The sequence below is a fragment of the Entelurus aequoreus genome, linkage group LG18 (assembly GCF_033978785.1).
Source record: "Entelurus aequoreus isolate RoL-2023_Sb linkage group LG18, RoL_Eaeq_v1.1, whole genome shotgun sequence".
In the NCBI taxonomy this organism is placed as follows: Eukaryota; Metazoa; Chordata; class Actinopteri; order Syngnathiformes; family Syngnathidae; genus Entelurus; species Entelurus aequoreus.
In genome coordinates, this window is record NC_084748.1 from 9807051 (window position 1) to 9819056 (window position 12006).

Here is a 12006-nt window from a genome sequence, read left to right on the forward strand (position 1 = left end):
CTTAACAGGAAGTAAATAAAAAGTATTAAAAAGTTACTTAAATCGTAAAAAGACAATGACAGTGTTTGGATGTCAAGGGGGGGTGGCAGGATAAAATTGACCAGGACAAGTCTCCGAAAGTACCCGATTCGGTACCCGTCTTTAACAGGAAGTAAATAAAAAGTATTAAAAAGTTACTTAAATGGTAAAAAGACAATGAGATTATTTTGGATGTAAAGGGGGGGTGGCGGATAAAATTGACCAGGACAAGTCTCTGAAAGTACCCGATTCGGTACCCGTCTTAGAAAGTAAACAAAACGTGTTAAAAAGTTACTTAAATCGTAAAAAGACAATGACAGTTTTTGGATGTGAAGGGGGGGTGGCGGATAAATTTGACCAGGACAAGTCTCTGAAAGTACCCGATTCGGTACCCGTCTTAAAAAGTAAACAAAAAGTGTTAAAAAGTTACTTAAATGGTAAAAAGACAATGAGATTATTTTGGATGTGAAGGGGGGGTGCTGGATGAAATTGACCAGGACAAGTCTCTGAACTTTCCCTAGGAGTTAATTTTTTTTGTTTTGATGGTGATACCATCGTGGTTTCTATATCTTTTGCAAATACAAAGGACTCGAACATGGATCCCTGAGGGACGCCGCCATGGAAAAAAAGGCGTTCACCTGACCTCAAAGCTCACTTTGTTTCCGAACTGATGACCGGTCAACATTTATTTAACAAGCCGACACAACAAAGTGAAACCTTCACATTTGTTGCCGTGCGAAAAAAAAAAAAAAAAAAAGGCGCTCAGCTGGAGTCGTGTTTGCCGTAATTAAAAATTCATCAGCGTCTGATCCGCCGCGCACGTGACACGTGCACACATTGTCGGCCGCGCGGAAGTCCCGCTGATCCCAATAATCTCGCCCTGGCAGCTCGCCCGCCCCGCCGCCTCTGCGAGCCGCCAGCTCGCTCACGGGGGTCCGGCGCCAGACCTCAATTCCACGCCGCCACACGGGCGCCACGTGGCGGACTCACGGCTGGCTTTGTGATTGGTAAAGGAGGAAGTCGGAAATTGCGGGATGAGAGAGGAAAAAAGAGCAGGAAGAATCCAGAATGTTCTAACAACTGGTCACTCCATTAGGGACACCTGTATAGCATCATTGGAGTAACTGAGGGGTTGTAAACGACAACAACGTATCCCCGCGGGCATCTACAGGGCGGTGACATTTGTCTTGCTCTACCTAGTGGTGAAGTTGTTAATTACACTCCCATACACGTCATGTATTGGACGCCGAGTAACAACAAATATGAGTAAAATTAGCTAAAAAAAAAAAAAGCCAGCATGCTAACGGTGCTATGCTAAGATGCTAACAATAGCATGCTTACAGTTTGCATTTGTGAAATACCAAAACATTTGTGAAATTAGATGAATAATGTTAGCATGCTAAAATGCTAACTGTAACGTAGTTTAAAAACAATCTAGCATAGTAGAAATAGCATGGCCTACAATATAAAGATTATTTTCAAAGAACTCGAAAATTAATTTTCAATAGAAACTTTGTGTGAATGTTGAAGAGACAAAGCTGAACTAAAATGCTAACAGTTAGTACGCTGGCGAAAATAGCATTAAGTTAAAAAAAAATTTAATTTGAGTAAAAAAATAAGATAGCATGCTAACAGTACTGTGCTTACATGCTAACAATAGCATGCTTACAGTTTGCATTTGTGAAATACCAAAACATTTGTGAAATTAGATAAATAATGTTAGCATGCTAAAATGCTAACTGTAACATAGTTTTAAAAAATGTAGCATAGTAGAAATAGCATGGCCTACAATAGAAAGATTATTTTCAAAGAACTAGAACATTAATTTTCAATAGAAAGTTCGTGTGAATGTTGAAGAGCCAAAGTTGAGCGAAAATGCTAACAGCTAGCACGCTGGCGAAAATAGCATTAAGTTAAAAAAAATTAGTAATTTGAGTAAAAAAATAAGATAGCATGCTAACAGTACTGTGCTTACATGCTAACAATAGCATGCTTACAGTTTGCATTTGTGAAATACCAAAACATTTGTGAAATTAGATAAATAATATTAGCATGCTAAAATGCTAACTGTAACATAGTTTTTAAAAATGTAGCATAGTAGAAATAGCATGGCCTACAATAGAAAGATTATTTTCAAAGAACTAGAACATTAATTTTCAATAGAAAGTTCGTGTGAATGTTGAAGAGCCAAAGTTGAGCGAAAATGCTAACAGCTAGCACGCTGGCGAAAATAGCATTAAGTTAAAAAAAATTAGTAATTTGAGTAAAAAAATAAGATAGCATGCTAACAGTACTGTGCTTACATGCTAACAATAGCATGCTTACAGTTTGCATTTGGGAAATACCAAAACATTTGCGAAATTAGATAAATAATGTTAGCATGCTAAAATGCTAACTGTAACATAGTTTTAAAAAAATGTAGCATAGCAATAATAGCATGGCCAACAATAGAAAGATTATTTTCAAAGAACTAGAACATTAATTTTCAATAGAAAGTTCGTGTGAATGTTGAAGAGCCAAAGTTGAGCGAAAATGCTAACAGCTAGCACGCTGGCGAAAATAGCATTAAGTTAAAAAAAATTAGTAATTTGAGTAAAAAAATAAGATAGCATGCTAACAGTACTGTGCTTACATGCTAACAATAGCATGCTTACAGTTTGCATTTGTGAAATACCAAAACATTTGCGAAATTAGATAAATAATGTTAGCATGCTAAAATGCTAACTGTAACATAGTTTTAAAAAATGTAGCATAGTAGAAATAGCATGGCCTACAATAGAAAGATTATTTTCAAAGAACTAGAACATTAATTTTCAATAGAAAGTTCGTGTGAATGTTGAAGAGCCAAAGTTGAGCGAAAATGCTAACAGCTAGCACGCTGGCGAAAATAGCATTAAGTTAAAAAAAATTAGTAATTTGAGTAAAAAAAATAAGATAGCATGCTAACAGTACTGTGCTTACATGCTAACAATAGCATGCTTACAGTTTGCATTTGTGAAATACCAAAACATTTGTGAAATTAGATAAATAATGTTAGCATGCTAAAATGCTAACTGTAACATAGTTTTAAAAAATCTAGCATAGTAGAAATAGCATGGCCTACAATAGAAAGATTATTTTCAAAGAACTAGAACATTAATTTTCAATAGAAAGTTCGTGTGAATGTTGAAGAGCCAAAGTTGAGCGAAAATGCTAACAGCTAGCACGCTGGCGAAAATAGCATTAAGTTAAAAACAATTAGTAATTTGAGTAAAAAAAATAAGATAGCATGCTAACAGTACTGTGCTTACATGCTAACAATAGCATGCTTACAGTTTGCATTTGGGAAATACCAAAACATTTGCGAAATTAGATAAATAATGTTAGCATGCTAAAATGCTAACTGTAACATAGTTTAAAAAAAATCTAGCATAGTAGAAATAGCATGGCCTACAATAGAAAGATTATTTTCAAAGAACTAAAACATTCATTTTCAATAGAAAGTTCGTGTGAATGTTGAAGAGCCAAAGTTGAGCGAAAATGCTAAGAGCTAGCACGCTGGCGAAAATAGCATTAAGTTAAAAAAAAATTAATTTGAGTAAAAAAATAAGATAGCATGCTAACAGTACTGTGCTTACATGCTAACAATAGCATGCTTACAGTTTGCATTTGTGAAATACCAAAACATTTGCGAAATTAGATGAATAATGTTAGCATGCTAAAATGCTAACTGTAACATAGTTTTAAAAAATGTAGCATAGTAGAAATAGCATGGCCTACAATAGAAAGATTATTTTCAAAGAACTAGAACATTAATTTTCAATAGAAAGTTCGTGTGAATGTTGAAGAGCCAAAGCTGAACGAAAATGCTAACAGTTAGCACGCTGGCGAAAATAGCATTAAGTTAAAAAAAATGTTTAATTTGAGTAAAAAAATAAGATAGCATGCTAACAGTACTGTGCTTACATGCTAACAATAGCATGCTTACAGTTTGCATTTGGGAAATACCAAAACATTTGCGAAATTAGATAAATAATGTTAGCATGCTAAAATGCTAACTGTAACATAGTTTTAAAAAATCTAGCGTAGTAGAAATAGCATGGCCTACAATAGAAAGATTATTTTCAAAGAACTAGAACATTAATTTTCAATAGAAAGTTCGTGTGAATGTTGAAGAGCCAAAGTTGAGCGAAAATGCTGACAGCTAGCACGCTGGCGAAAATAGCATTAAGTTAAAAAAAATTAGTAATTTCAGTAAAAAAATAAGATAGCATGCTAACAGTACTGTGCTTACATGCTAACAATAGCATGCTTACAGTTTGCATTTGAGAAATACCAAAACATTTGCGAAATTAGATAAATAATGTTAGCATGCTAAAATGCTAACTGTAACATAGTTTTAAAAAAATGTAGCATAGCAATAATAGCATGGCCAACAATATAAAGATTATTTTCAAAGAACTCGAAAATTAATTTTCAATAGAAACTTTGTGTGAATGTTGAAGAGACAAAGCTGAACTAAAATGCTAACAGTTAGTACGCGGGCGAAAATAGCGTTAAGTAACAAAAAATTAGTAATTTGAGCTAAAAAATAAGCTAGCATGCTAACAGTATTATGCTAACATGCTAAAAATAGCATGCTTACAGTTTGCATTTGTGAAACACCAAAAACACCAGCTAAATTAGATCAATAATATTAGCATGCTAAAATGCTAACTGTAACATGCGTCAATTACCAAAAAAAAAAATATCTGAGGTGTGTACTTGACAAATGTGGTTTAGAATGCTAGAATGCTAACGTCAGCTGACGTTAGCATTCTAGCATTTTAAACAGGCATTGTTTACAAAATTAGCAATTAAAACAAAACGCTAACAGGTATCATTTGTCAGGTAATAGAATATTTGGTGTACAATAACTGCTAATTTTGCAGTTCAACTGCTGCAGAGGAAGGTTTGATGATGAAATGCATGCTGGGTAATAAAGTTATACATGAATATTTGAAGTTACTGTGTCATTGTGCGCCGGGCGGCTGCCAATCACGACCATTGTGCTCATGCTAAATGTTGCATTGTTACCAAAATAAAAGGACTAAAAATGAACAACTGAACCTCCGACATAAAATTGACTTTTGAATAAGAGAGCCCACAAGTTGAATTGATTACCCATCATGCCTCACTCTGCACGACACAGAGCTGTCAATCACTGACGTGATGTGACCACCGGGGGGGGGAGCCTTACCCTGCCATGACGATGAAGAAGTCCAGCCGGTTCCACGTGTCGCCCAGGTAACTGCGGCGGCCGAAGATCCCCAGCGCCACCATCTTGATGACCATCTCCATGGCGAAGAAAATGTAGATGAAGGCGTCGAAGGCCTAAAATGGAGGCGAAAGATTGTCATCACATTAACTATTCAAAAAAATGGCAGTACATCCGTCCGTCGCAAAATCGCTCTTCAAAGTTTGCGGATTTGCTCTATTTTAAACGTTTTCTTAGCATATTCTACGTATATCTGCATTTGTATTTATATATTTTATCAATGCTGAAAAGACGAAACGAAATGCTAACAGATAGCGCTCTAGCAAAAATATCCTTAGCAGACCAATATTTAGCATGCGCCAAATACAGAAATATATATGACTCTGAGGTAGAAATTAGCTAAAAAAATTTTTTTTTTAAAAAGCTAGCATACTAGTGTTAGCATTTTTACATTGTAACGTAAGCATGCTAACAGTTCGCATGCTAACAGTTAACCTGCGTCAAGTGCCAAAATGTATGATTTTGAGGTGCGTGAACGGAAAATTTGCCAAAAAAAGCTAATATTTTACATTTTAATGTTGGCATGTTAACAATTAACATGCATCAAATGCTAAAATATATCGTTTTGAGGTGTATACCTGTAAAAATAGTTTTTAAAAAAAAGAAGCTAACATGCTAATATTAGCATTCTAACAGTAAAGTACCAAAATGTATATTTTTGAGGTGTACACCTACCTATAGAATTAGCTAAAAAAAAACTAACATTAGCATGCTAGCCGTTTACATGCGTTAAGTGCCAAAATGTACGATTTTGAGGTGTGTGACTGGAAAATTAGCCAAAAAAAAAGCGAACATTTTTAATTTTAATGTTAGCGTGTCGACAATTAACATGCGTCAAATGCTAAAATATATCGCTCTGAGATGGATACCTGTAAAAATAGCTAAAAAGGATAACATGCTAACATTAGCATTGTAACAGTAAAGTACCAAAATATATAATTTTGAGGTGTACACTTATGGAATTAGCTAAAAAAAAAAAAAAAAAGCTGGCATGCGAATCTTAACATCTTTACATTCTAACATTATTATGCTAGCAGTTTACATGCGTTAAGTGCCAAAATGTATGATTTTGAGGTGTGTGCCTGGAAAATTAGCCAAAAAAAGCTAACATTTACATTTTTATTGTTATCATTTTACCAGTTAACATTGTTAGCATGTCAACAATTAACATGCGTCAAATGCTAAAATATATCGCTCTGAGGTGCATACCTGTAAAAATATCTAAAAAGGATAACATGCTAACATTAGCATTCCAACAGTAAGCAAAATTTGCTAAAAAAAAAAGCTAGCATACTAGTGTTAGCATTGTTACATTCTAACATAAGCATGCTAACAGTTCGCCTGCTAACAGTTAACCTGCGTCAAGTGCCTAAATATATGATTTTGAGGTGCGTGACTGGAAAATTTGCCAAAAAAAAGCTAACATACTACATTTTCATTTTAGCATGTTAACATTTAACATGCATCAAATGCTAAATATATATCGCTCTGAGGTATAAACCTGTAAAAAATAGATTAAAAGGATAACATGCTAACATTATCATTCTAACAGTAAGTACCGAAATCTATAATTTTCAGGTGTATACTTATAGAATTAGCTAAAAAAAATAAAATAAGGTTAGCATGCTAATGTTAACATCCTTACATTCTAACGTTAACATGCTAACAGTGAACATGTCTTAAGTGCCAAAAAGTATGCTTTTGAGGTGTTTGGCCGGAAAATTAGCCACAAAAAAGCTAAGATTTTAAGCAAGCATAAAGTACCGAAATATATAATTTTGAGTTGTATACCTAAAGAATTAGCTGAAAAAACTAAAATGCTAACAGTAAGCATGGCTCCCATAGAACAATAAAAAAAAAGCTTGTGTGTCAACATTAGCATGTTAGCATGTACCGAAATACTCAACTCTGAGGTGTATACCTATAAAATTAGCTATAAAAAAAAAAAAAAGCAGCATGCTAATTGTCAGAATAATTGTATCTAAGTTATCCCAAAACTTTGTGTTGCTATGAGTTCCCGGCGAGCAGACAAAAGCTGTCTCTGATCCTACCAATCAAAAGGCTTGTAAAAACTCCACTGTGTAGGATGGGAAGCGACATGAAGGTGTCGGTTCCTTTGATGTATTCTAATCCACAGGAAGAGTTTGTCTTGACCCGAGATCGACAAAGCGGAGAGGAAGCAGGACCTGACCCCGCCTCCAGGCGACCTTTTCTTTGAACTGTTTTGTAACCAAAGGCGACGGCTGTTTACGACCGCCCCTCCCTTTAGAAACAGCTGCTGCCACGTAATCAGGGAAAGTCCAAATAAAAGAGGAGACTGTCGGCCCGGACGTTTCTCCTCAATTGAGCTAAATTGAATTCTGCCTCGGTTTAATTCCTTGCTTCTTGTCTTGTTTAATAGATGTCGCCAGTGTTTGAACCTGACACTAATGTTAACATCCTTACATTCTGGCGTCAGCATGCTGGCAGTTCACATTCCCACACACAATTTGTTGTTCCACTTCCACAGAAGTGTTTCTCGCCAGCGTCCTCTTTGAGTATGAAATATTTAAGTGGCTTTTATTGCAGCAGACGTCTTTGTTTCTCACCTGTCTGTCAAGCGTGTTCCTTCCCTCTTTGTCTCACCAGCCTGCCCTAAATGGCGGCGTGGCGTAAAATCATTTGCGGGCGCAGTAATCAGAGATAAGCCCCGCGTGGACCCCCCCACACCCCCCCCTCCTCCAATCCGGCCCCTGCAGTCAGGGTTTTAATCAAGCATGTCATTGGGAGAAGAGCAGGAGGGAAGACAAGAGACATGCAAATAAATCAAAGATGTGTGCCTGCTAAAGCCTGTTATTGCTGCTGTGTGCAGAGAGCTGGAGATTTGTTGTTGTTGTTGTTGTTGTTGTTGTTGTTGTTGTTGTTGTTGTTGTTGTTGTTGTTGTTGTTGTTGTTGTTGTTCAGGAGGATTACGTCGTAACAAAACGTGGGCCTTTTTGTCCTCGACCTTTTTGTCTCGCTGGCATCACTTTTGCTGCGCTTTTCTCGACTTTGTGTCTTATTTTAATTGTTTGTTTCGGGTAAAGTGGCTGCTGTCATGAAGTACTTGCGAGAAGAGCGACCGCGTGGATTAAGTGTCACGTTCTATTTTGCCGTATTGCTGTCATTTCTACAACTTTGCAGAATATTTCCCGTCTAATTTTGCGTCAATTAATCATTTGTTTTGTGCAAGGTGGCTGCGGTCATAAATTACTTGCCAAACAAGGAATCACATGAACTAAAATGTCATATTATATGTTTCTGGAATTTCCCTGACTTCATGAATTATTGCTGGTCTTATTTTGCGTCGTATAATTGTTTGTTTTGGGTAAAGTGGCTGCTGTCATGAAGTACTTGCGAGAAGAGCGACCGCGTGGATTAAGTGTCACGTTCTATTTTGCCGTATTGCTGCAATTTCTACGACTTTGCAGAATATTTCCCGTCTAATTTTGCGTCAATTAATCATTTGTTTTGTGCAAGGTGGCTGCGGTCATAAATTACTTGCCAAACAAGGAATCACATGAATTAAAATGTCACATTATATGTTTCTGGAATTTCCCTGACTTCATGAATTATTGCTGGTCTTATTTTGCGTCGTATAATTGTTTGTTTTGGGTAAAGTGGCTGCTGTCATGAAGTACTTGCGAGAAGAGCGACCGCGTGGATTAAGTGTCACGTTCTATTTTGCCGTATTGCTGTAATTTCTACGACTTTGCAGAATATTTCCCGTCTAATTTTGCGTCAATTAATCATTTGTTTTGTGCAAGGTGGCTGCGGTCATAAATTACTTGCCAAACAAGGAATCACATGAATTAAAATGTCACATTATATGTTTCTGGAATTTCCCTGACTTCATGAATTATTGCTGGTCTTATTTTGCATCGTATAATTGTTTGTTTTGGGTAAAGTGGCTGCTGTCATGAAGTACTTGCGAGAAGAGCGACCGCGTGGATTAAGTGTCACATTCTATTTTTCCGTATTGCTGTAATTTCTACGACTTTGCAGAATATTTCCCGTCTAATTTTGCGTCAATTAATCATTTGTTTTGTGCAAGGTGGCTGCGGTCATAAATTACTTGCCAAACAAGGAATCACATGAATTAAAATGTCACATTATATGTTTCTGGAATTTCCCTGACTCCATGAATTATTGCTGGTCTTATTTTGCGTCGTATAATTGTTTGTTTTGGGTAAAGTGGCTGCTGTCATGAAGTACTTGCGAGAAGAGCGACCGCGTGGATTAAGTGTCACATTCTATTTTGCCGTATTGCTGTAATTTCTACGACTTTGCAGAATATTTCCCGTCTAATTTTGCGTCAATTAATCATTTGTTTGGTGCAAGGTGGCTGCGGTCGTAAATTACTTGCCAAACGAGGAATCACATGAACTAAATGCCGCATTCTGTTTTGCTGTATTGCTGTAATTTCCATTACTCTAAGACGTTTTTCCAGTCTTGTTTTATGTCATTTATCATCTCTCTTGTGCAAGGTGGCTGCTATCATAAATCACTTGTTAGAAGAGCGATCGCACAAATTAAATGTCACCTTCTAATTTTCTGTTTTCCTGTAATTTCCCTGATTTCGCGGAATATTTCCCATATTATTTTGCGTCATTTTATTATTACTTTTGTGCAAGGTGGGTGCTGTCATGAATTACTTGCAAGAAGCGAGATCGCATGAATTAAATGTAACATTCTTTTAGCTGTATTCCTGTAATTTCCCCTCCATTGTGTAATATTTCCAGTCTTATTTTACATCATTGAATTATTTATTTTGCGCAAAGTGGCTGCTATCATAAATTACTTGCAAGAAGAGCGATCACACAAATGAAATGTCACCTTCTATTTTTCTGTATTCCTGTAATTTCCCGGACTTTGTGGAATAGTTCCCGTCTCATTTTGCGTTGTTTAATTATTACTTTTGTGCAAGGTGGCTGCTGTCATGAATTACTTTCGGGAATAGCGATCGCATTAAGTGTCACATTCTTGAAAATGTATTCCTGTAATTTCCCCTACTTTGTGAAATATTTCCAGTCTTATTTTACGTCATATAATCATTTATTTTGTGCAAGGTGGCTGCGGTCATAAATTACTTGCAAAACAAGGAATCACATGAATTAAATGCCACATTCTATTTTGCTGTATCCCTGTAAGTACTCTGACTTTGTGGAATATTTTGAGTCTTATTTTACATCACATAATCATTTGTTTTGTGCAAGGTGGCTGCGGTCATAAATTACTTGCCAAACAAAGAATCAGATGAATTAAAATGTCACATTATATGTTTCTGGAATTACCCTGACTTCATGAATTATTGCTGGTCTTATTTTGCGTCGTATAATTGTTTGTTTGGGGTAAAGTGGCTGCTGTCATGAAGTACTTGCGAGAAGAGCGACCGCGTGGATTAAGTGTCACGTTCTATTTTGCCGTATTGCTGTCATTTCTACGACTTTGCAGAATATTTCCCGTCTAATTTTGCGTCAATTAATCATTTGTTTTGTGCAAGGTGGCTGCGGTCATAAATTACTTGCCAAACAAGGAATCACATGAATTAAAATGTCACATTATATGTTTCTGGAATTTCCCTGACTTCATGAATTATTGCTGGTCTTATTTTGCGTCGTATAATTGTTTGTTTTGGGTAAAGTGGCTGCTGTCATGAAGTACTTGCGAGAAGAGCGACCGCGTGGATTAAGTGTCACGTTCTATTTTGCCGTATTGCTGTAATTTCTACGACTTTGCAGAATATTTCCCGTCTAATTTTGCGTCAATTAATCATTTGTTTGGTGCAAGGTGGCTGCGGTCATAAATTACTTGCCAAACAAGGAATCACATGAATTAAAATGTCACATTATATGTTTCTGGAATTTCCCTGACTTCATGAATTATTGCTGGTCTTATTTTGCGTCGTATAATTGTTTGTTTTGGGTAAAGTGGCTGCTGTCATGAAGTACTTGCGAGAAGAGCGACCGCGTGGATTAAGTGTCACATTCTATTTTGCCGTATTGCTGTAATTTCTACGACTTTGCAGAATATTTCCCGTCTAATTTTGCGTCAATTAATCATTTGTTTGGTGCAAGGTGGCTGCGGTCATAAATTACTTGCCAAACAAGGAATCACATGAATTAAAATGTCACATTATATGTTTCTGGAATTTCCCTGACTTCATGAATTATTGCTGGTCTTATTTTGCGTCGTATAATTGTTTGTTTTGGGTAAAGTGGCTGCTGTCATGAAGTACTTGCGAGAAGAGCGACCGCGTGGATTAAGTGTCACATTCTATTTTGCCGTATTGCTGTAATTTCTACGACTTTGCAGAATATTTCCCGTCTAATTTTGCGTCAATTAATCATTTGTTTTGTGCAAGGTGGCTGCGGTCATAAATTACTTGCCAAACAAGGAATCACATGAATTAAAATGTCACATTATATGTTTCTGGAATTTCCCTGACTTCATGAATTATTGCTGGTCTTATTTTGCGTCGTATAATTGTTTGTTTTGGGTAAAGTGGCTGCTGTCATGAAGTACTTGCGAGAAGAGCGACCGCGTGGATTAAGTGTCATATTCTATTTTGCCGTATTGCTGTAATTTCTACGACTTTGCAGAATATTTCCCGTCTAATTTTGCGTCAATTAATCATTTGTTTTGTGCAAGGTGGCTGCGGTCATAAATTACTT

At 36.4% G+C, this 12006-nt stretch overlaps 1 protein-coding gene across 1 annotated transcript in view; it reads right to left on the reverse strand.

Annotated features, from left to right (window-relative positions):
• The window catches only part of LOC133634272 (voltage-dependent T-type calcium channel subunit alpha-1I-like), a 199691-nt gene that overhangs the window by 102601 nt on the left and 85084 nt on the right, over positions 1-12006 (reverse strand). Inside the window, exon 4 of the mRNA XM_062027400.1 lies at positions 5237-5370. Within this exon, the coding sequence (XP_061883384.1) occupies positions 5237-5370 (134 nt within the window). The remainder of the gene's footprint in view (positions 1-5236; positions 5371-12006) is intronic.